This window comes from Lagopus muta, chromosome Z (assembly GCF_023343835.1).
Source record: "Lagopus muta isolate bLagMut1 chromosome Z, bLagMut1 primary, whole genome shotgun sequence".
Classification (NCBI taxonomy): domain Eukaryota; kingdom Metazoa; phylum Chordata; class Aves; order Galliformes; family Phasianidae; genus Lagopus; species Lagopus muta.
In genome coordinates, this window is record NC_064472.1 from 19,861,628 (window position 1) to 19,887,115 (window position 25,488).

At 38.4% G+C, this 25,488-nt stretch overlaps 2 protein-coding genes across 6 annotated transcripts in view; one reads left to right on the forward strand and one right to left on the reverse strand.

Moving 5' to 3' along the window:
• The window catches only part of ERCC8 (ERCC excision repair 8, CSA ubiquitin ligase complex subunit), a 31,804-nt gene extending 27,192 nt beyond the window's left edge, over positions 1-4,612 (reverse strand). For 2 of the 3 annotated variants that reach the window (XM_048931465.1, XM_048931463.1), the window contains exons 1-3: positions 4,493-4,612; positions 2,474-2,569; positions 2,238-2,339 (exon numbers count right to left, since the gene is read on the reverse strand). In XM_048931465.1, coding sequence (XP_048787422.1) covers positions 2,238-2,339; positions 2,474-2,569; positions 4,493-4,569 — 275 coding nt within the window. In that variant the 5' untranslated portion in view covers positions 4,570-4,612. Of the gene's footprint in view, positions 1-2,237; positions 2,340-2,473; positions 2,570-4,492 lie in introns of those variants that run through there. The other variant, XM_048931466.1, reaches the window with a different exon arrangement.
• A 124-nt stretch (positions 4,613-4,736) lies between these two features.
• Positions 4,737-25,488, forward strand: part of NDUFAF2 (NADH:ubiquinone oxidoreductase complex assembly factor 2) — a 53,757-nt gene continuing 33,005 nt past the window's right edge. The window contains exons 1-2 of one of the 3 annotated variants that reach the window (XM_048931474.1): positions 5,414-5,455; positions 12,913-12,982. In XM_048931474.1, the coding sequence (XP_048787431.1) occupies positions 5,429-5,455; positions 12,913-12,982 (97 nt within the window). In that variant the 5' untranslated portion in view covers positions 5,414-5,428. Of the gene's footprint in view, positions 4,938-5,413; positions 5,456-12,912; positions 12,983-20,298; positions 20,346-25,488 lie in introns of those variants that run through there. The other 2 variants (XM_048931472.1, XM_048931475.1) reach the window with 2 other exon arrangements.

Here is a 25,488-nt window from a genome sequence, read left to right on the forward strand (position 1 = left end):
TCTACACTCTCTCTTGAGTAGCTCTGCTGGAATCACCTTTGATCAAACTGGGCTTAGTAGTGGCCAGGTGCCATTCCACTTCATCTCTCAGAGCTGTATATTTTTTCTAATTCATTTTATATCCAGTGTTTTTCCACACTAGTAAGGAAATACGAACCTTTTAATGTAAGAAAAATACAGAATGAATTATACGGACAGTAAAGTCACTGATATTGACTCACCCTGGACAGTTTCCAAATAGAGAAGACCTACAGAAGCATCAGCTATGTTATTGAGAAGTTTGTTAAGTTTGTTTACTCTTAAATGTCAGTTTTTGCCACATGACAGCATGAATCATATGAAAGGAACTAAAAAGTTGGAGTGCTGACTCCGAACAAGGAAGGAAAAATTTAGAAAAGTTCTATTCCAATGGTGACTCCAAATGTATGTGAGAAACATTAGGTATGTTGCAATCTAATGTTAGGAATCATCTTCTCTAATAGTCTAAACTACTGGACCCTCAGCTGTCCCAGGTCAGAATCTACTCAGAAATATCCTCACAGGACACCTAACAAGAACTTCTTAAAGCAACTTCCTGACCAGAGTTGCTTTGTGCCCTGCAAACTTGAATCACAGACAAATACTTTTTGTGTGTTATTATCATGTACTTTAAAGATAAGAAACAATCAGATCAAAAGTATTTCTCACTGGTAATCAAAAATTCATTTATAGTGTCAGAAGTCTGCATGGATAATATTCCAATATCTGAAGCTATATACGTAGCTAATTAGCTCCAGTAAGTATTTAAAACATACCAGGAAACTAGACAAATACTTGGAGTAAAGCATAACAATAACTTCAGGCATAAACCTTGCTACAGTAACTTTAAAAAATAACAATAGCAACATCATTCAGAACGTTGTTCTATGTGAAATAAGATTCTACTACTATGATTTAATCTTCTGTACAAGTGATGAGAAATAAGAGACAGATCTATATAAATAAACACCTACTCAAGAGACAGACTGCCAACTAGCCATACTGAAATAGAATTTTCAAGTACGGCTTCAACTGACTAGACTGATAAGGAAACAAAGGATGATTTTAGTACAGATTAATCATTTTTCTTATACTGTGTGTTAGCAGCACGTGTTTCTTCGGTTTTCTCTGTCCCAGAATTCACTTTTGTTTTTATGTTCAGGGATACATATTCATTACTAGCTCTTAATTACAATTTTAAGTTATTTTCTTCAAGCAGTGCCACACACACAACACTTAGTAAGTGCAGCAGATTATGTTCCTATGCGTTTGTTTCATGTTCTATATATCTTTTTTTTAATTTATTCTTCTTACTGCCCAACATACCAATCTGAGGCTCTTACTGTTATAGCTATGTTTTGTGCTTGGCACCATTCACCAAGTTCTTAAACCTCAAATAACTTAAAGGCTAGGAAAACACAAGGAGAAAATGCAAGTTGGATATACGTCATTGTTACTTAGATTAAATCCCTAACCTAATAGAAAATCTAAGCACAAAATAAAAACAGATTTTGCTGGAAGACTTAAAGCCAATAGTCCACAAATCTTCACTACCTGCAGAAAGGTCTCACACAGCAATAATGGTTTTGAGTCTTTATACTGATTCTTTCAAGTAGCATGGTAGTACCTTGGGTCTTCAGGAAAATATGACCCATTTTTGTCAGTAACACATCTGTCCTCATTCAAACATTCCTAAAAAGTTCTGTATTAATTAGACAACGTGGTGCTAACCTGGTGAACTTAAAATAAGCAATTGTAAAGCCAGTAACAGAGAGAATGAAAATAAAACCAACAACTACAAACCTTAGATTGTGTTTCCCTCTGCTGAACAATTACGCAAAATCATTTTTCCTTTGTTTAAACGTATAACTATTCCAAGATACACAGAATTATACATATATTGTGGAATGCAAGGAATATTTCCACAGCCCAAAGTGAAACTGACAGAGACCTGCTCAAACAATATTAACAAATACTCATTGCAAAGATATAACAAGTAACTTCTGCTATGCAGCAAACGACATATATCTTTGCAAAGCTTCTACAATTTTTCTCTTTGTGCCAGAAACATAATCTGTAATGCTAGCCATCACCAAATATTTCCAGTATAAAGCCTCTTTATCCTAGACATAAGCATGCATATTAATCTGTTACTTTGGTGATAGTCTTACAATGGATATCAATATTAACTTTTAGTAGTTTTTTCTTTGAGAACCTACCTTCCCACAGAACAAAGTGCTTTACATGTGTAATTTGGTTTTCTGCTCAAGTTTTCAAGGTCATAAAGAACAATAACACCATCCGAGCCACCTGATAACATGCTGAAAGTATAAATAAAACACACGGGTTACAAAGGGTAAGACCACAACCTGCTAAATGTAATTAAGGATTCGGCTATAAAATAATGGCCAAGACGTAGTGAAGTGATTTTAGCCAAACTTAAGTATATACTTACTATCTTCCCTCAACAGGCTCAATATCAAGGGTGTTAATACCACTGCCATGTATTCTTTCCACATCTCTATCTTTATTTAATTCTAAACTCAGAACTCTGAAAAAAATAGAAGAAAAATTAACAGAAAAGTGAGATGAAAAGTATGAACAGATTTTTAAGATATCACTATATAACTCTACACAGTGCAAAGCATGGTCTCATCCTCCCTCAGTGCATCTAACACCCCATCTATTTATTCTTGCAAAGTAAACTTACAGAGACACATAACAAAATTAAAAGTTTGGTAGAAAAAGCGTTTTATCATCGGTATTGTCGGAAGTTAAGAGGCAAGAAAATATGTAAGACAGGCTCAAAGGAATATCAAAACTGCATTTGAGGTTAATACATGAAGCATCAAAACAAGAAAGTAGTTTGAAAAAATACAGATAGGGTAAACATCAAGAAGTATTTGTCATTTTTGTGACAAATATTAGTTATCCGCAAGCTTCATTATGTACCATCACTCCTCCTTGGAACTATGGACACCTAGTGGACAAACTTATTTAGTTTAATAAATCTCACTATTTTCTTTTACTACTACTCTGTGTGTTTACTACTTTGTGTGCTACACTTTCTTCAGTATAAAGAAAAAAACCTACACTATCCACATGGTGGAGCTTCCAATAGTTTCCTGATCTTGTGATCAGAAGACATTCTAATATCTCGTAATGCTTTTTGTGGGAAGCTTGAACTGTTAGAGGCAGAGTGATCAACAGTATGCACAGAATGCTCCAAGCTAATTCAAAATATGTAGAATAGAATTATGTGAGAATTTTGATATCCACAAAATACTTAAAATTTCTGAGCTCAAGACTGAAGCGATACCTCGCCTTAATTAAATGTTTTGGAACTACATTTCAAGTCATGTGCCTTAAATCTATTGAAGATGATGTGTGATTTCTATTAATTCAAAACGAAAATGCAGAGAACGCAAAAATGTTAGGTATGCGGTTTTTTCAGCAATATAAACTGTGCCTATTTTGCTTCTTTCTCAACATTGAATGCTACACAGAAGCTGAAGGGGCACAAAGTACCTATTATGATACAGCACAAACCAGAAATGAGCTTTCTGAATTAGGGCAATTCCACCAATTACAACTATAAATTGCATACTTTATTATCGATAGTCTATTTAAATTATAGATTCTTTTTATATGCAGTCACAAAAACCCAACTGAAGGCAAATACACAAGTAAACACACGGCAACCTTTGTATGTGGACAACACAAATCCTTCCAGCTGCAGATGCTGTGAGCAACTGCACAGAGACTGGCTTTACCTCATTTATCTTGAAGAACAGCTGCAAAACAGACTCTTTACTAATGACCAAATATCATCACATTACTGTCTTTGACAGTTGTATTAATAAGCCCCTCTCTTCAGTCACCATTTTTCAGAAAAGCTTTTACAAACCTAACAACAGTCCTGCATCCAACTCTTTTGTCAGCAGCCAACAGGTGTGCTTATGGGAAAAACGGGGTCGAGCTGATGAGTGAGCCCAAGCACCACCTAGGTCTGGCCTTTTCGTGAAACACAGCACAGTCACACATCAGTAGAAAGAGCCTCTGAGCGCGATGAGGCAGAACCGAGTGGCACTGCGCAGCGCCTTATCGTCGTCTGTATCCAACTCAGTCACACACCACTCATCCGCCTGCCACGGGGCAATTCCCAACTTCCAACACAAATCCTATCGAACCCTTCCCGGATGAGTACCGGCGCATACAGGACGGCCCCTGCCGGGCATGGCGCCAGGTCACGCTGGAGGACTGCCGCCCGCTCCGCCCCACCTCGCCCCGCTCCCGGTGCAGGCGATGGGGTAGAGCCCGGCCCTCGGCTCGCGCAGAGGAGAGAAGAGGACGGCCCCGGGCCCCGGGCTCAGGTCGGGCCCAGGGCTCAGGTCAGCCCCCGAGCGTGAAGTAGCTGCTGCGGGCCCGCCCCACGCAGGCCAGCCTCAGCATCTTTTCCCGCAGGCCCCTCTACCTGCGTGTGGACTCAGCCCGGCGCAGCCGCGAGGGATCGTCGAGCCCGGCCTGACGAGCCGAAATAAACCCCAACATGGTAGGACGGCGCCGCCGCTCGGCACCGCTCCGCCATCTTGGGCCTGTACTGGCCGGGATTGGCTGGAGGCAGGAAGGCTTCCGCCAATTGCAAGCGGTGTTGCTGGCATGCCCGCCGGCGAGAGGGAGGAGCTGACGGAGTAGGATCACGTGATTGGCGCCGCGGGGGCGGAGCTGCCCGTGGACGGGGGTCGCGCGCGGCGGCGGCGGCGGTGGGGGTGTGCGCGTGCTCGCTTCAGGGATGGCCCGCGCCTGGCGGGCGCTGCGGGCCCTGCGCCTGCGGCTCCTGGGGCCAGAGAAGGAGCTGGTGGGCACCGACCAGTTCGGCAACAAGTACTACCGCGTGCCTCAGCACCAGACCGGCGCAGGTACGCACGGGGTCTCCTCTCGGGTTGCCTTGCCGGGACCCGGATCGAGCGCTGCGGCGCAGCCCGCGACAGCGCGAGCGGTGCGGCGTTCGGGGCGGGACTGCAGGGAACGCCGCCCCGCGCTGAGCGCACCGCCCCGGGCAGCGCTGGGCAGAGTGACGCCTTCCGCCCTCGGCCCGGGTTGCAGAGCGGTTGTGAGGGGCGGCGGGCGGCTGCGGGCCGTGACTTGGTTTGAAGAACGCCGAGTTTCGGTTTGAGGAACCTCGGTGTGCTTGCACCGCGTCCTCACATCGCGCTGCTCGGGCGCTGCACGGCTCCGCGTCATTTAACCAAAGAGGCGTGTCTAAGGGTCGTGAGTGCACGTGCTGCAGTGCTTACAGCCATCACGCCTCTTCCTGTACAGCCTTTCTTACCCACTTGCTGTACTAGGTGTGTTTTACGTGGCTGCTCCCCATGCAGACCTGTGCCCCGTGGTGTGGTGGATCAGAAGCATGAGGTGTGAGGCTGCAGTCCTAAAGGTCGGTGTCCTTCCTGAAGTGCAAGGGCAGGCAGACATCTCCCCTTCTGACACAAATGACATTTCCTGTAGTTCTGCATCTTGTCAGTTCTCTGATTGGTTTTGTTGCACGCTTTTTGAAGGACTGGCAGTGATATTGAACACGTCTGCTGGACTGGCATCTGGAAGAGTGATAGGAGTATGTCCTTGTTAGCCGTGTGTGAATCCTCTTGGTTACAATGACAGTGGGACAATTCCAAGCTTTCTCTGCTTTTCTTTCAGCTTTTGGGCTTCCCTCTTGCAGCTTATGGTGACTTTGAGAGGTGTACAAAAGGATTATAAGGAAAACGGTCTGTATTCTGGACAAATTTGTATTCCTGTTCAGAGGACTTCATAAAATGGAGTTCACAAATGGAAAACTTTTCTTACTCAGATAATCTTCATCTGTTAGGCTGAGTGGAAAAGAGAGTCGAAACAGAAACCACAAGAGTTGGAGAAGTAAATACACTGCAACGGTTTATGCTTGCTTATCAGTCAAAGCATAGATACCTGGCATTCCAATATAGCGATAGCTGAAATCCAGTAAATTTCAGATTTAATGAGATGTGGGGAAGAAGTATTTCAGATGATGACAGTGCCAAGTAATGAACAAATATCCTTAAAGAGGTTCGTGGTTTCATACACAGATAAATAGCTCCATTGTATGGTCGAACCTTCTTGCTTATGGAAAGGAGTAGAACCTACAACCAGATTCTTTGTTTATGGTCCTGAAATTACTTTACTGTCAGCCCTATTTACCGATCAGAGGGACCTGCTTTACTGGAAATACTGGCAGTTTTTTCTAGATCTTGAACTTTTGCAAGTGGGTGTTTCACCTTGAGAGCTCTCTTCTGAAGCTTTAAGATTAATCTCTGTATTTACAACTTTATTGTAATTGCAGTAGCAGTAAGAGAGTAGGAAGATAGGACATAGTTATTGGACAGGAGCATAGGAGAAGTTTTTAAATTTACTGAAGAATTGCAGTGGTTCTAAGAATAGGTCATACCTGGTATCCTTTGAGTTTCTGACTTTTTTTCTTAAAATAGAAGTAATGAGCATAATTCTTGAGAGATTAAATTGAGCAGTAAGGGCTGGCCCTTATAAACTCGGTGATTCCAAGTCTGGCTAAAGCTGGTGAAATCTGCATTTTATATATCTTTTAAAGACTCTTGCACATTGTGTTTATAGTTTATTGTGCTGAATTATTGTTGTTATTTCTGAATTTTCCTCTGTCTTTGTACTGCACCTGACTAAATAAGCTTTTAAAACCATGCAAAACAAACAGCTGCTGCTTCTTCTCAAGACCCAGACCTGGGGCTTGCCTTTTTTTCAGACTGGCAGAGGGATACTAGCTTCAGCTGGGGGCAAGAAAAGATATGCAAACAGCATTTTGTGTCTTTATGTGTTTTAAGCAAAAGCTTTCTGCCAGCTTTCTTTTGGTCTGTGCTGATCTTTGATGGAGGTGAGAATAAAATTGCATGGAGCTTGTGATGCAAATAATTGATGCCCTGTGTCTTTCTGTTGTTCTTTTCCTTACTCAGTCCTGGTTCTAGAGCTCCCTTGAATGCTGGGGCCTTGTCTACGTTAGTAAGGAGCAAAACAGGCAGATCAATGGATCTAAGTGGTCAATTTTGATTTTTCCTCAAGTTCTTCAACATGTGACTCAGAGTTACTTACTACATTCTGTCTGCTTCTCAGAACTAAATGTCTGCAGTATGCGTAGTTTGAAGTTTGCAAGTGGAGGGGGAGAGGAGAGGGAAGAAGTGTAAAATGATGCACACTTGGCCACCATACAGTCTTGGCATCCAGTATCTTGTTAAGTTTTGAAATGTTTCAAAAGTGAGGATTCTATCTTTAAAATAAACCAACAGCAAAACAAACCAACCAACAAACAGAAAAACCGTAACCAAACCAATAGCAACAATTTGTACACACAACCTACTTTGAGATTCAAATTGACGTGTGATAAGTAGAGTTAACTACCTTGAATCAAATCACACTGTTGGTGTAGTCTCAGAAGTATCCTAGATCTGGTATGTCTCAGTCAAAATTAGAATGTAGTCAGCTTACATGGAGACAGCCTCTACTGGTTTCCAGTCAAATGTCTTGCACTTCTAATTTTGACGGTATTTGAATTCTTATATTATTATATTATTTTTAGCAACTTGAATGTATTTGTGGTTTGGGGAATCACTGTGGTTTCCAGACTTCAGTGGCATGCAAAGGTTCTGATTTTAGCAGCTATTTGCATTATTTTGCAAAGGCCTGAAAATAATGGCAAAAATATGTGCCTGAAGAGGGTTTCTTAGTTCTCCTGAGTGAACAGAGAAACACTTGACAATTTGGAATGGAAAGTAAGGAAGATGTAAGACTGAGCAGTTCTGAGGCTGCTTGTATTAATTCCTGTGAAGGAGACAAGTGTCAAAAATTCCTAAACTGGAAGAATGAGGAGTTAGTAGATTCAGTAGGAGAAGGCAATGCAAGAAATAGAAAAGAAGATGAGAGAAAATTGTGAGCTTCAGTACAGGGGAGAGACTCCAAAGGAATGGTTCTGCCCACAGAAGTAGAAAATAATTAGTGAGATTTAGAGTAGCTAATTTTCTCAAAGTATGGAAATTCAGATGCAGCAGAACTGAAGGAACATTGTGTGATATTTATCAGGGAAGAAAATCATCTTCAGAGAAAAGTCAAACCTTCAACATTTGAATAAAGTAGGGTCATTTGTAGAAAAAGTGACTATTTAATAACATTATGCAAATGTTTTGGTTTTGCTTTTTTTTTTCTTTTCCCTACAGGATTAGTTGTAAGTGATGAAAATGGTTAAATATTACAACTGCTATTTGCTTGTTATGAGACAAACATTCAGCATAGTTCATTAAATCTAAGATAACTCTTCAGTCGTCAGTTGGATGTGATAGAAGATGGGTGTGGACAGATGGGTAGTGGATTAATGGCTCATTTCAGTATCACAGACAAACATTTTTCTAAACAGCCCAGATATATCAATGTAGTTTTTCTTGCTGTGTATCTTGCTACAAGTCACTGAATGCTTTAGGTCAGTTTTGTACTTTTTATCTTTTCTAAAGACTTTTTCAGACAACCTAGATTTAAACTCTTCATTTTCTTAATTTGTACTGTCGTTAGTTAAAAAGACTCGTTTGAAATGAGCAATCCGTGCAGTACTGGCATGTGGGAGTTAGAAGAGTCATTTAACAACAAGAGATGAGTTTAAAAGCTTAAAGCATTTCCCTGTATGAAACAACCAACCAAGGTTAGACTCGGCTTGGAGTTGCAGCTTACCAGGAGTAGCAGAAAGACATGAAATATTCCGTATCTAAGTCTGTATGTGTTACATAAACTTTGCATTAAGGGACATGTGTTGCCTGAGCCTGTGATATGATCTGAGCTTTAAGATAGAAGCTGGTATGTAAGACTTGTTTCTCAGTATTCTTGTCAGTACTGTGAGGCAGAAGTGGCAAATTTCTGTGGGAAACCTTTTCATGTGGAATACTTGCTTACATTCACATAAAAGATCTTTATCTGGGATATAGTTTATTATGAAAAGCCAGAAATGTGCAAATAAGGGAGAATCTGTTTAAGAAGATTGTAATTACTCAATTATGGGAACTGTGTAGCTTGTCTTGACTTTGATAGAAATGTATACATTTTTTTAGTGAATAAAAAATATAATTCCATTGGGATTGGAGGAATTCTGATTCATCTATTTTATATAGTCTGTTACCTTCCTGTGTATCGGAAGTGTAGAGCAGAATTTCTACTATCTTTCAAAATTTGCTGTAAAATACCATAGTATCTGAAATATGATTTGCTGAAGACTAGATTGAAGCGTTCTTGTAACGCCTTATGGAAGGAAAACATCTCCTTTCTGAAGCTTATCTTCTGAGGTTAAAGCTAACACTTTCCATTTGGCAATTACCTTTCTTGCTAACAAAAATGAAACCCAAGGAAGAAGCAGAAACAGATCCTGATGGTATGAAGCATGTATAAAGTGATTATAAAACATTGTAGATCACTATACAGATTATTGGTGCATATTAAAAAAAGAAGTTCAAATTGGACTTTGTAAGCATTGGTGGATAGCTTTTATACATGTTTTAGTTAGAGACATCTAATTTTCAGGTAAAAAAACCCTCAGCATTCGAATTTGGATTAATGACTTTGTTACCAAATGTTGAGAGAATTAATTATTTAGAATATTAAAATGAAAGCACTGAGAAGGTGTTTTCTCCTCTGGGAGTTTTTATGGTGTAACATCCAGTAACAGATGACAGGTTCAGTTTGTCCAGATGGTGGCAACATAGTTTCAGAAACAACTCCTAATCAGGACTCATGAAATAGAGCTTTCCTTTGAGACTAAGGGAAGCTGAGCTCTAAAATAACTGTATGTGTATGTGTACAGAAATTAAACTTGCATTGAAGACTACCAGCTTTAAGGAGAGTAATTCTGGAATGACAAACTAGCTTTTCAGTATGTCTGGTATGTTATGTAGCAAAGCAGTTACACTGCAAAGAGCTTACTGCAGATTGTAAAAACATTAATATTTGAAGAACAGTGTTCGGGTGCAGTGATATGTTTTTTTCCTGCAGCTGCCAGCAGTGAGTTGACAACACGCATGGTATGTTCAGCTCACCAACTTGAAAACCACAAAGAGCAAGAAGTGAGAATGTGTATGTGCAGTAACTTGCTTGTTGATCTTTGGTGTGTACACTGATACTGATATACAAAGATGCTGACCATGCTAATCTTGCCTGCCAGCGTTAAGCTTTACACGCTGCACATTTGTTACTTTTAATTATTCAGGCTTTGATTTGAGAGCCTGTATTCACTCATGCTCTGTGTCTGTTACTTTTGCCTGGTCTTCCTTCCTTCCTTCCTTCCTTCCTTCCTTCCTTCCTTCCTTCCTTCCTTCCTTCCTTCCTTCCTTCCTTCCTTCCTTCCTTCCTTCCTTCCTCCCTTCCTTCCTCCCTTCCTTCCTCCCTTCCTTCCTCCCTCCCTTCCTCCCTCCCTCCCTTCCTCCCTCCCTCCCTTCCTCCCTCCCTTCCTCCCTTCCTCCCTTCCTTCCTCCCTTCCTTCCTCCCTTCCTTCCTCCCTTCCTTCCTTCCTTCCTTCCTTCCTTCCTTCCTTCCTTCCTTCCTTCCTTCCTTCCTTCCTTCCTTCCTTCCTTCCTTCCTTCCTTCCTTCCTTCCTTCCTTCCTTCCTTCCTTCCTTCCTTCCTTCCTTCCTTCCTTCCTTCCTTCCTTCCTTCCTCCCTCCCTCCCTCCCTCCCTCCCTCCCTCCCTCCCTCCCTCCCTCCCTCCCTCCCTCCCTCCCTCCCTCCGCCAAAAACAAGAAATGAACACACAGGAAGTTAAAATATATTTCTACTACCTTTTTCTGTTTCTTTTTGTACATGTAAAGATGTTTTCAATAACTGGTACAATCTGAGATGGTTTTAACAATCACGTTGCCTTAATTAGCAGCCACCTGCAGGATTGTAAACAACAGTCCTTTTGGTAGCTGCAAAGAACATGTTTCAGTGCAGTCATTTTGATGGCTGTTGCAAGTGTGTTTGTCTAGGTGTATCTTTTCTAAGTGTTAAAATAACTGTAGGGTACTTGTGCTGACTTGCTTGCGCTTTCTTTTCCTAACCATATGATTAAAAGCAGTATGACTCACCAATACATTATTCCATTGTAGCTTAGTACAGGTGGGCCTGTTGTGAGTCCAAAGTGGCAGGAAAAAGCATCTGTCTGATGGCTTTTGTTCCTTTCCTTTGAAACCATTAGCAGCCCTGCCCACATTTCATCCTTGGAACTTAATCACTGCAGAAATATGAATGTGCAGTAAACAGGATCTGTACGGAGGTCTAGGGTTTGGAATTATATTAGTAAGCTGCAGAACAAGTGTAATGTACAGCAGAGATTTGAAATGTATCTAGCTACTATAGGAAATGTTTTACTAGCATCTCTGTTTAAGAAATTTCTACTCAATTGTATGAGTTTGAGTAATCAAGATTATAATTATCATCCAAATGCTTTGTTAGTTTTGATTGTCTCATCAAAATTTTTGATGCCCACTCTTTCTGGTAGTTTATTTGGCATATTCTTTTTTGGTAGATAGCTGCTTATTAGTGTAAGTAAGATTAGGAGAAACATTAAAACACTTAAAAAGTAAATAGGCTATAGTATTATTTTTAAAAAGTAATAGGTATAATAAAAAGGGGCAAAAACTAGAACAAGAGTGCAGTTGAGGAGCTGCAGTAAAGGGGAAGTGAAATAAAAGGAGCTGAGGAAGGCTGGCGTACTACTCTGTGGGCCACTGCAACCTTCTTAGTTTCTTCTGAAGAATGGCAAAGGTGGTAAGGAGTTAGGTTTGATTTCTGCTTTGTGAAATAAGCTTTTTGTGTTTGTTTTTTTGTGTGTGTGTGTGGACTTTTAAAGTACCAAATTAGATTAGGAACTGGACAGGAATAGGATTGAGTGGCAAAATCTGTGGCTTATGTAGAACTGTGTTCAAACAAATGTGTCGAGCAGCAAGGTATTAAAGAGATACCTTTTTTGCTCATTTGAGCAAATGTCAGGAATTTTTTTTTTAAGAAACAAGGTGTTGGGAAGGTACAGCTTACAGGAGCAGTGTGTGTGGGGGGGAAAGCAACACAATTTAGAAAATACTTTAAACTTCAAATGAGCTAATATTCTACAAGATTTAGAAAACAAAAAAAGTTTGTCCTGGTGTTAATAATGTCAGATTGTGGAACTATGAGTATTTCAGTTACAGTAATAAGACCTTTTTAAGTGGAAGTAACACATATCTCTCTATTTGTAGTTAGGAAATATTAGTTAATGAACAAGGGCTTGATTAGAGTCAACCCCTCATGTGTTATCTCTTTTACTGCATCAGATTTAAAAAAAAACAAAAAACAACAGCAACAACAACAACAACAAAAACCAACTTGGGACATTTTTTCTCAAATACATGGGTTCTTTTTAAGTCCTTGACAAAGCTTCTGCTGTCTTGCAAAACTTTACCGTTCTTTTCACCATTCTTGTGAGATAGTTACTGAAAGAGAGGTTCTGTATGTATTTAATTTAATACATGTGGCATGTATTGGGGTTTAAATTATAAACACGAATTATAAATAGTTGATTTGAGCAATATAATAGAAATGCTGAATTCTGAAATTTCCGAAGACAAATGTAGTGGTTTTGTGAGAAACTAGTTACCTATACTAATAAAAAAGAATTAAAAATCCAAGTTTATTTCCATGGTACATTAAATCTCCAAACAGAGCTAGCAGAAAAAAAGTATTTGTCAAATAAAACTGAACTGGAATGGTCCTTCATGGGGCTGCTCATGCTTGCCTTTTTATCCTGTCTTCTCCCACTCTTGCTGCAGATGCTTGTGCAGGCTCATACTGGGTCCTTCTTTTGTCTAACCAGGACACTTCCTTTCGGGAGGAGGAGTCGTCACCTGCTGTGGACGATGGCACAGACTGTACAGTACCTCAGCGTAAGGGAGCAAAAAACAGCAAGTGTGAGAATGAGACGGGTTTGCTACTTTGAGTAGCAGTTCTAGCTCAAATGCTAGCTGAACTGCTTGCTAGTCCACATTCACTTTGGATAATTACAATAATTCTAAAGAATCAGGGCTGCACTGTTCATTTTTGCCTATCTATGAAAGTGGAGATTTGCAAGGTACTCATTTTTTTTTCTTTGCTCATATTTGTAAAAGCATTGAAAATGGCTATCTTACTGCACAAAGCCAAATTCTGAATTGACCCTCTTGTAGTGATGATTACGAAGGAGTCAAAGCAGTAGTTCTAGAAATAAGTTGTGGTTATTGTCTCATCTCTCTGAGATAATGTTTTAAAAATTCAGTGTAGTGTCAGTTCTGTGTCTAGGTAAGAATTACTTCAGATGAAATATAAATACCTGTTTTTGTTATTAAAATATATTTGGTATTGTAATGTGGATATTTCATCATTTAAAAAAAGAACGTTTCATTCCTGATTTGAGAAACACGAATACAGGACCAACAGCAATTCATTTTATTAAACAAATCGTGATATTACTTCAGTGTCATGTACTGTGATTTCCTAGATTGTTCTTGCAGTAGTTAATTGGGAATGTGATAGTTTATGAAATCAGCTGTTTTTGTGAAATTTCTGTCGTCTCTGGTAAAAGACACATCCTGTAAGCAGTTTCTGAGCCGAAGCTGGAAAATGGACACTTTCTAATTTTGAGTCTGACCCAGGTATGTAGTAGTATTGGATAAATTCCAGAAAATTGGAGCCAGGATCTCTAGTGAACCTGAAGATGATGAAGTGGGATTGGCTCAGCTATTTGCATTATAGCTTTCTACAGCTGAAAGGGAGAGATCTTGTTCGTTCCTTACCCTGTGTCCCAGGTTCAAGCTAGCTGTGGCACTTGCAAGCTGAGCTAATTTAACTCATTGGCTTTTATAGGATTAGATGTGAGATTCTGATTTTTGTTTCATATTAGAACAAAATGTAGATTGGTAGGAAGATATGGTATGATTTGTTGGAGTCACAGATTTTTGGCATATATTAAACATATGGAAGAAGTTATTTTAAACATCCCACCAAGAGAGAAGATTGCCAATCTGAAGATTTTAAGAGGTTCTGTAATGTCAGTGGAACCTCTACTAATACTCTACTTCCTTCCCCTCAGGCGTACTGTAAGTCTGCGTGGTCTGTGCAGTGATAAGGTAATGCTTCTGAGAAGCTCCTCTTGGATGGCTCCCAGACAGGGCTTTCTTGAGTTGTGGAAGGAGGCTGTCTGTTTCGAGATCAAATTGACTTCTAGATTTTTTAGAACCATAGCATTTCAAGGTGTGACTGACTGTGCTCTAAAGGAGGAATATAGGCATCTGTCAGTTATGAGTAGTTGTCTGGTTTCTGTTGTTCCAAGGTGCAACAGCGCAATCCATTACTCTTACCTAGTCTGTGTCCTGGCTATTATGTATTTAGCATTTTGCTTTATTATCCTACCAGATGGTGAGCAGGCAGCTTAAATAAGGAACAAGCATAGGTCACAGATGCATCTTGTAGCCAGTTGCATCTACTCTACAGGAAGGGAAAGAGCTTCACCAGCAACATGTCCTGAACTCCCTCCTGAGTGATGGCTCTGCATTTGGCTGTCTGGCCAAGTTTGTCTCTAAGCTTTGTTGAGTGTATGTGCAAATACGTAGTAAGCTATTGTTTGAAGAATAGTTATCAGAATGTCTTGTAGTAATGCATTTGAAAATTGTTAAAATATGTAATGTATGCATGATATGAATATCGTGTGATCTTTAGAAGAGTTTACAAAAACTCTGGATTGAATTTTGTCACATGGTTTCATAGCTGTTAATATTACTAGTTTACACAGAAATCATCCTATTGCAACCAGTATACTTTTGGGGGAGGGATGAGGAAGGAACAAAACTGCATATTGTACTACTTGAGGGAAGATGCAGATATCTAAGATACTGTCCTAAAGATACTTCTGAAGAATGATCTAGGTTCTGTCTGGAGGCCCACTGCATGGAAAATCAAAGTGCAGTGAATTGTGCACCATATCACAAAGATCATTTGGAGCCTACAATTGCACTTAACCGAATTTACTTTCCACCTTGCACCACTCTGATAACGGGAAGAATTAATCAAACGGTGGTGAATAGAATTATTAGTGACTTATATTTTTTCCTTGGTTGAGTTTATCAGTCTGTTCAGATGGAAAAACTGTTATTCTGAATGCTTTTTTTCTTCTCAAAACACTTAAAAAAAATCATACACAACTTGAAAAAGTTAACTGGAATTGCTCTGGCTTAAAAGTTTGGAATGTTAAAATGTTTAAATATGTGTTAATCGACCATTTCAGTCTCTTCTTTCAAACACTCATATAGTTGCTCTGCAGCTGGAATGCTTTCAGTAGTCTCTGGCTTGTAGAAAATTTTTACAGCTTGCTTGCTTATCTTTAAACATGTTACAGAAATGCTTTCACAAAGCTACATTACCTCTGATAGTTGAAATAAAGCAGCTGTTGATTAAAATCATGTTCTGGCCTCTTTGGTGCTGAAAGGGATTGTGTTCCCTTCCTCGTTTGTTCTTGGATCATTGTAGAAGCATTATCCTTGGTGAAAAGAGTTAGTGAAAGAAATCTTTCTGTAGTGGTAAGGGATGGCATAACTTGAAGTACTAACGCAGCTTACTAAAGGTATTTGGGGAATTAATTGTAATTGAATCATGTGAACTAGAAGAAATTAAATTCATTATTATAATTGGAGCACAGTGGAGTCTAAAGGCAGTTCTGTGCGATGCTTTGTTCTGTGTTGATCTATACAGTACAAATTCAAGCCCTCTTTCTAGTTGGGTGTGGAAAGGAAATAATTCTTGCTTTCTTTACTTTGAAATGTTTTTGTTATTCCTCAATTGGAGGGCAAGGCCTGAAAGAAGGCATAGCTTCACAGACTGGTTTCCTGGCTGCGTAGGCAGAATAGATTTACTGAAGTGTTTAGAGAAAATACTGTTAGGCATTACATAATGCTAAAATTACAGTTGCCAGGTCATTTGTTCTGTATTGATCAGGTGTGGATTTATACAGGCTGCTAGGTGGATTATAGACATCTGTGCTGTTACACTGATATTGCTCCATGCAATGCAGATGGAGTGATGATTTCTGCTCATTGTTTCTGCCAGCCCTGTGATGGTACCTGTATATCTTCCTTGGAGTATTAATGGTGCTGGAAATCTCAAATATTTTTTTCTTCCTTATTGTGTTTTCATAATCTGCAGAGAGCTTTTTTTGTTTCTCACTCCACCAAATACTAAGTGCAAGACAAAGTGCTGGGTCCTGCACTTTAGTCACAACTCCAGGCAATGCTACAGGCTTGGAGTTACGTATTTCTGATAGCAGCTGTTGGAACAATTCCAACAGATCCTGTTTAGTTGGCACTGGTGCTCTCTAGCTCATCTTGCAGTTCAGAATGCTGACGCAGCAGAAAAAACTGGAAGTCAATGAAGTTCACAAGAGAGAGAAATGTAACCATAGCAAGAAAGATCTGTGATGTTTCTGTTTGCCTGTTTTGAGTGCAGTATTGTTGACGTATTTTAGTATGTGTCATGGAAGACTAATTGTACATTGGAAATAGGTAACAGAAGATAAAGACTTGGATCAGGTTTTCTTTTGTAATGATTTTAGTTAAAAATAAGCATTTTAGAGAGCATGAAAAGTACTTTTCAATGGTAGCTTAAATGTTGGGCAGCGATAGGTATTTAGGGTTCAGTCCATTTATAACTGCCATTTCAAGCAGTCTAATCAGAGAGGAAGAGAACAGAACTGTACTTGCAGTAGAGATTATGGAGAGCCTTAACCCTGCAGAGATGTTCCTACCCATACCCAAAGAAGGAACTATTATTTTTTCTCACATTATTCTACTGTGCATTAATGCCTGTTGTTTTTTAAACATTCAATTGTAAGTTCAAAAATTCAATTGTAAGTAAATTTCATAAAGATATAATGGGATATAATAATATCAGTTTAGTCTCTGCAAAATTGACTTCACTGTTTTGGGAATGGCATATCTGTTTCTTGAATGGGAGTAGCTCTCATTTTAATCTGAAGTGTCAGTCTAGTTAAAAAATGAGAATTTCCATCTGTTTGATTATCATATAAAATATTTTTATCTCTGAAAAACATTATAATGTCTAAAATTGACAGCATGATCTGTTGACTTTCTTGCTTGTTTCCTTGCACGCTTCCTGGCATCTCTTGGTACAGTTCTGACTGAAAAGAAATAATTCTATATTATAATTTGGGACAGGTTGTTGTTGTTTTTCCATATTTTTTTCAACCATGCAGTAACTCTCTCAGTAAGGAAAGTTATGATGTGTATGCAGTATTCAGTAGACTTTCTCCTTCCTTCCTCCTCGCACTCTCCGAGTATGAAGAGTATAGAAACGTCTCTATTAGTGACAGTTCACAAGTAGCAGTGGCATTTTATCCTTTTACAAATAATCTGCTCATTTGTACATGCATACTGCTGAATAGTTTTATATACTCCTTACATCAGGATAGCTTCCCAAGAAACTTCCAGCCGCATTCATTCTGCCATGCTGAAGAAGCTCACAGATGATGGAAGTTACATTTGTATGAATTAAGAAAACTTTCTATTCTAAGGCCAGAGCTTGTGACTTACTGAATACTGCTTTATTTGTTAGCCTTGATTCTGCATACAGAATGTTAGAATGTTAGAAAATGTGAGACTGCAAAATATTTTAAATGCAGAAACAGCTCATAAGAATATTGTTTTTGCTTTTGTTTTTTTCATATGAGAAACGTTAGAGCTCTAACAAACAATGTACATCTGGCAGACAACAAAATAGTTTCCTGCATATCAGTATTGGGAGGTATTTGGATAGTACACCTAAAAGATGTTTGATGGTGCTAAGGAGTTGAATGGAGAAAATAATTATGAGACAGACTAAGTAAGTACAAACATAGAGACCTCTCAGTAATGAGGAATGGTAACACATTGCATTCAGAATAGGAATAAAAACTTTTAAGTTATGACTAAATAAGCCTATCAGCAGTTGGCAGTAGGATGACCAGAAGTTTCAAAGGTGTGTGTTACTTTCAAAAAGACCTGTAGATGGTGCCTAATGCTTCAGAAGCTTTCAGATGCTGTTTTAGATTTAGAAAAAATGTGTAGTCCAGAAAAGTGAGTGAAGGGGAACAGCTACACTGACTTATACATTTGGAAGCAATGTCTTAGTGGAGAGAACTAGAATACAGTTAAGGCATACTATCGACAAATATTAGCATTTACTATAAAAGTTTACTACCTGAAAGGAGGTTGTAGCGCGGTGGAGGTCAGCCTCTGCTCCTGCTTAACTAGTGATGGGATGAGAGGGAATGGTCTCAAGTTGCACCAGGGGAGGTTCAGGTTGGATGCTGGGGAAGATTTGATCTCCAGAAGAGTGGTCGGGTGCTAGAACAGGCTGCCTAAAGAGCCGGTTGAGTTACTGTCCTTGAAGGCATTAAAGAAACACGCAGACGTGGTACGAAGGAAGATAGGTCAGTGGTGGTGAGTGGGCAGATGGACTGGATGATCTTAGAAACCTTTTCCTAACTTGGTGGTTCTGTGATTCAAAGTTACCTCAAAAGAAGCGAGGGAAGGAGAGGATTCTACTTGCATATGGTGAGATGTTGTTTGTTTTTGATTCTGACAGTGACAGAGTCATTTGCTGGCTTCGTATTTGTATCCCTATTGAAAATATTGATATTTTAAAATTGTTACCTTGTGTTAAGCATTTAAGCTTGAGTATTTTCATCTATGTCTATATTACTAGGTTATTTAACTCGTTTAATTGTAATCATATAATCATGGAATGTCTTGGGTTGGAATGGACCTTAAAGATTGCCTATTTCCAAACCCTCAGTGTATGAAAGCATTTTATTTAGCCTGCGATGGCCTTGATTTTTAGGAACGTTGTGTGATATTCCAGAATTGCATGTATGAAATGTATCTGTGTACTACTTTCTGAATTATGTAAGATAAAACTAAATTTAAGCTGACTGATCAAAAAATGGCAAATCACGATGGATAAACATGCTTAGAATGGATTCCTGGTGCCTGTGCTTTGTAAATATTGTAGTAAGTACTGTTGGTGGTGTTTCTGCAGATACTTTGTCAAATATACACAGATTTTCTCGTTATACCTCCTGTTCTTTCTGGCAACCTCCTTAGATAAATGTAATGAAATAGTGCAATATTCCAGAAACTGTTAGAATGAAAGCTATTATAATTCAGTAATTGCATTCAGTAATTGTCATTTTTACTATCTGCTCTACGAGACAGAATCTGTAACTCAAGTGCTGAGACCTGTGACTGAACATCTGCTTCACTATGCCAAATGACTGGCATTAAAGAAGAGATTAAGGTGTGCTTTTGTCTTACTGGTAACACTAATAAATATTTGACTGTGAAATCAAAATAAAATCTGAGCAGTATTTGGTCTTGGATGTTGTGATTCCATGAAGCAAAAAGAGATCTACTGAAATAATATTTAGGGATGTTTTTATTATTTTTTTGTCAAGCTGGTAATGGAATTTGTGTTCTAATAACAAGTTTATGTGGACCAGTTTAATGAGCATGGTGTAAAAGAAAGCCTAAGTAGTCTCTACTGTGAGTAAGTTGCCCTACTGGTCTGCTCATTTTGCCCCTAACTAGTATGTGGCCCCTTCCCAGCTTTCTTACCTTGGGCTAGTTATTGAAATAAACCTGCTTTTTGACAGAACAGTTCTCTCACTGTTTCATTTGTTGCTGTTGTTCGGTTGTTTGTTTTTGTTTTTGTTTTTTTTTATTTGGCTGGTTGGTTGGTTTTTTAAATTCAACAAATCGTGGTTATGGTTAGGAAACCATTTACAGAAGTTGTAAGGATCAGCTAGTTTCCTCAGTTTGGAAGTATATTCAAGTCACCAGTCAATCCAGTTCATGTAAGAGAATGTAGTGAAGGTCACCTGACACGTGCAAGGGAAGCTTCACCAAATTAATGCTTCAGTTGGAAAAAAGTGCTAAAACCTCGTTAACAGTCTTCAGCAAGGGAATTATTCTGTAGCTGCTCACTTTTAGCTTGTTTTCCTTGTTCTAAAAATAACCTTTAAATTTTGTGTACACAAAAGCAGGTGCCCCATTAAATTCTTGTGTGAACTGAATAACAGGCCTTTGTTTTGGGAGATAGTTCTGTTTGTTGAAACATCTGAAGCAAAATCATAGTTTCTAGTGTTGGTGATATACAGTTTAATATTTCCTCCCAGCCGCTGGCCTCAGCACATGCATTCATCCCAGGAGAGGAGAAAAGAAATACAAGGCAGGTAGTGCTTAGCAAATAAATGCATACGTTGTTTTTATTAAGGAGTTTCTCACTGGAATGGTATTCCTTTATATGAAAAGGAAATGAGAAGGGTATGTAATAACTTTATTTAGTCTGCTTGCAAACTGGCAAAGTAGCATTGTTTTAGATATTTTGTGGTAATGTCTACAGAAGAGAGAAACAGGTATTCTTTTAAAGCAGAAGAATACTTGGGTTGCTATTTTACAATGGGTAGGCTGTGTGTGCTTTTTGAACTGCAGTATTAGAATAGGAAATCTTATTTTGTTTTACAGCATTAAAGGAAAACTGTTCAAAATTATGCTAACAGCTTCAGTCTTAGATATTTACTTATGTGTTTTCCTTTTTCCCTCAGCAGTTAATGTGAGAATTTAGAAGAAACAACCTTTTGCTGCAAAGTGAATTCTTCCTCCTTGAATATTTGATAATTTTGACACTATGGGAAATTGTGTTAAGTCTTACTGCAGCCAATTTCTGATTTATTTTTTCTTTTTATCAATGCAAAATAGTCCAAAATGAAGAAGCCTTTGGAATATACAGAAGGCCTTCCTATTTTATGTTATAACTAAAAGGAATAGAGGAAGAGATTCGATTTTTTTTATATATAAAAGGTTTTTTAAACAAGCCATTTTCCATGGGCTATTTAACCCTTTCAGTGACAGTGAGAATGAGGAGAAAAATGATCTGTCTCAAGCTTCTAGGCTCTGTATCTAGGTTAGCTCTGTTTTAGTGCAGCTCAAATTCTAACATGAGAGAATTGCAGAAATTTACAATTCAAAGTATGCTTCATCAGGAAGAAACCCACAGATTGTTTTGACACTCAGTTGGAAATTCAGCATGAAGATGGACGTCTCATGAAATTTGCAGCTACTGATAGAATTTTGATTTCCATAAAGGCCATCAACAGTAGCAGCCTGCAGGGGAAGTGAGGGAAAAATGACAAAAATTGTGAGGGTAGCATTTTTTTCCTTAGCCTTATGGTAGCAAATTACTTGTAATAAGGTCCTACACTCACTGGGACTAAAGAAAAATACAGGCAGCCAGAAGGAAATGATATCTCAGTTTAATTGATTTGAACTAAATATTGATACTAAAACGTACATTTACTAATCTGTATGGCATGTAAATTTCTGCTAAAAATCAAAAGTATCCTTAACTGGAAAAATAAGACTCTTACTGGTAATTACAGAAGGTATCATATAGGTAATTTGATTTTGCAGTGAAATCCCAGAGTTGAGAATGAATGATAACAAAATGTGCAAAAGTAGATCATCTCTCTTAGGGGTGGAAATCTCATCTCTTCAACATGCATTTGCTCCATCGCATTCATAGGCACACACACAGATGTATGAGCGGCTATGCAAGACCTGAATTTTGTTTTTGAGTAAGAAGTTCCATTATGTTGGTCATTTAAAAAGGATTTTTAATGCATTTAAATGCATTTACAAAAACAAGTTGAGGTTGTCAAAACAATTATAAGAAAGGATGTCAAGACAAATGTCGTAATATAATTGAACAGATGTATCTTCTGGAAATGAATTTTTGTGTCGGGCTTTCCCTTTGTGCTTCCGTTGAAGCAGATGAGTGGGGAAAATTTTTAAATGTTGTAATACCTCCTCTTTAGTAGAAACACTGTCATAATGATCAGCATCTTTGAGAGACTGCAACTAGTTGAAACTACTTTTTCACTTGGTTTCCTTAGGAGCTGCATGGTTTCTCATTTCATTGCAGAATTGTGCTTTAGTATGATGAAGCACAGGTCGTGTGCAGCTGTAACATCAGTACAGCTTCTTAGCATGTTGAGACATTTCTTAGCATGTTGAGACGAATAAAAGAGTTTGTGTGACATCTCAGTATATAAGCATGAGGATCACATACCATAGATTCTTGAATCAGAAAGGAGTGTGCTGGAATTCTAATGAGATTAATTTGATAACTTTGCAGTAATAAGAATCTCTGTGAACGTCATTATTTCTATGAGTTTACATTTTAGGGATTAAGTTAGGAAAGTATAGTAACACAACTGTATTTTTAGTCTTACTTGTGAAAATTAAAATGCAGTTTAGGAACATAGAAATCTTTGAAAAGTACCTGAATAGTCCTGAACTGTCAAACACTTCCAAAAAGGTTTTTAGAAGCTATGTGAGTATAAAATTTGCATGAATATAAAGCTCATGGACCTCTGCTAGTTACCCCAAAATTTATTGAGTGAGTCAAACTGGGGAAGTAGAAAAACTGACCAGAGGGGACTGGTGGTCATGCATGGTGGTTCTTTTGTGCACGTTTGTTTTGCTGAAATGCCAGGTGACCATGGAAACTCCCAAACTGGAGGAGATGAATTCCTGGGTTGACTCATTTGACTCATTTGGTTTTCAGCTAGTTTTCCCTCTTCCACTCCTTTCTTTCAGTGTTCCAAATAGTTCTGAAGGAGAATGAGACATTGTTGCAATATGTTGTTTTTTTGTGAAAGTTTTCTTCTTTCTTCACTGCTTGCACCACTTTTGACCTGACCAAAGTCTATTATTGGAAAACACATTCAGTAATGAGTGTAATGGGGACAGTCAAGCATAAAGACACAAACTTCTGAAGCAGAGGTTAAAAAGTAGTTAGCAGTATAAAGCAAGAGTTAATTCAAACATATATATTTTTATAAAGCTTTTGACGGATTCTGTGTTATGAGTCTTAGTCCACTAAGAAATTGTACTTTTTAGGAAGTATTATTTGATCTCATAAAAAAAAAAAGGTACCAAAATGATACTCCTAACCTGAACAACATCAGTAACTAAGCTTCTATAAGCATTTATTTTGTTATTTGAAGCATGTGAGAATACCCAAATAATGTTACTTCACCTACTAGATGGGCAGAGAGACGTATATATATTTTTTTAACAGAATAATCACATTCAGTGTGTCTCAAGTTGACATTAGTGTTTGCAGATAGAGCCACTTAGATGGTACTCGGGCTGTTAAAGCAGATTATAGACCACACCACCAACTTTAGAGCCACATTGGCATGCTTAGATGGAGTCTAACTGTGTCTCATGTCTTAAATGTTAGGAACTCTATTCACATCTAGCTGAGATGCTGCTGAGAGTTGTGTAATTGCTTTGCAGGTGGCAATGAGCAACTGAACCATAGTGGGAGTTTATTTTTTGTGGGATGTTGATGTATCTGCATCTTTGTTTTGTTTTCCTGTCTCTGGACATTGGACTTTATTGATGCCTTTCTTTTGCTCTCAAATGTTCTGTCTCAGGCTGTACCAAATAGTGCAAGCACAGCTGTGAAGTTTAATTTCACAACTTTCATGACAGAATGAATAACATAAAATTCTTGCCCTTTACTTCAGAAGTTGTGCTCTTATTTTTACTTCTCTATGCTCTGCAGAGAAAAGCAAACAAGATAGCATACTGGTATTCTCTGATCTTCAAAGTACAGTGCACAGTATTAGCCATAATTCTATTCAGTCCTTGTATATGACTAAATGTTCTTGGCCAATCTCAAACCTGAAATCCTTTTGTAAAATTTATTAAAATTTATTTAAAAAAAATAATAGCATTAGCTCCTTTAGTGCAGCTGGCTGTAGTAATTTGATTTATACTGTAAAAGAAAAAAAGAAACGGCAAATGAGAGTTTGTGAATGATGTATAATTGAAACATAATTAATCATTCAAACCAGAATGTAACACTGCTTTGTGGGGTTGTATTGTTTAATTGGTGTTCTCCACAGCTGTAACTTTCTTTTCATTTCATTTACAATTCATACCCTTGCTGTCACTTGCCCATTTCTATTCCCTGCATGACGGCCGTTTTGTTTATCTTCATGCATTGTTTTTATTTATGAAATACAAGTGATTGTACCATTTCATATCTACTTGCTAAATTCCCTTTTATACATGCTAAATCCCTGTTTTAAATAGGTTTTCATGCAATTACAGAAAATATTTGGTACTTTGTTCCTGGATTCTTTTCACATTTTGGCAGTAATTGGTAGAAAACAATTTCTTGAATCTGATAGACCAAAACAAACTGAAAGAACAGTTGGGAATAAGCTTCTACATGCCAGAGCACAAGACATCCACCAGCTATTCCAGAAATGATGCTTAAACTGGCTTTATTTAATGTTAGAGAGAAGAGCATCATTCTGGTACCCATTCGACCAGTTTGAATGTCTTGCAATGACCAAAAAGCAGAGGATGGCCTGCATGTGCTTGCGTGAAGTCTGAAATGAGCATCAAAGCAGGTTTCTTTCCTAGAGAATTTTCAGTCTGAAGTCCCAAGTACTTTCTCTGCAGTTGCTGCAACATTTACTGTTTGTCAAGCTCTTTGGAGACTGCGAGCATGCATAGGAACTGTGAGTCTTCTCTTTCACCATAAGCTGTTTGACAGTCAGGTGAATAAAATGATGAGACATTTCTAGACAAATTTTAATGTCCGGACACTTCTGTTAGAGCAGATATTATGCTATCTACAGCTCTTGACCATTTATTTAAGAATGAAGAATCATCAGCATCAGAATTGCTCCTTTGCTGATTCTTCAGCTTTCAGGACATTAATGTAAAGTAGTTACACCAAATGTTAAGTATGGTTATTCACGCTTCAAATTACGCCTTCTAGTTCTCTTTCTGCGGAGTTTACCATGCCTATTGATGGTTTCTGTGCTGCTCTGGGCTCTTACTCAAGGTGTGCCTGTTGAGTGATACATTCTGTTTAGATGTTGCAGACGTACTCAAGCAGAAAGCCCCTGCAGACTTAGAATGTGATGTTACAATGCGGTGGAAACATGCAATTTGGGCTTAGTTTCCAACTTGGGCTAGGGCTGTGATTTGGGATGGTGTTTTCTTTATTACTTTTTGTTTTGTTTTGTATTTCTTCACCTTTTTGACTCTAAAGAAGATGCTGTAGAACATCTGGATCCAGAGAACTCTGTTTTGCTTATCTCACGTTTTATTTAGGAGTGGTTTTAATCTAGCTGCTTGAAAGAAATTTGTCATGTCTCAGAACAAGTATCCTCATTTGGTTTACAATCCATTCAGCCCTAAATGCTCTGACAAAATACTCTGTTTAGCAGAGGCAGAGATTTCTTACTGCTCAACAGCTGCCTTTCTTTGATAATAGTGTGTTG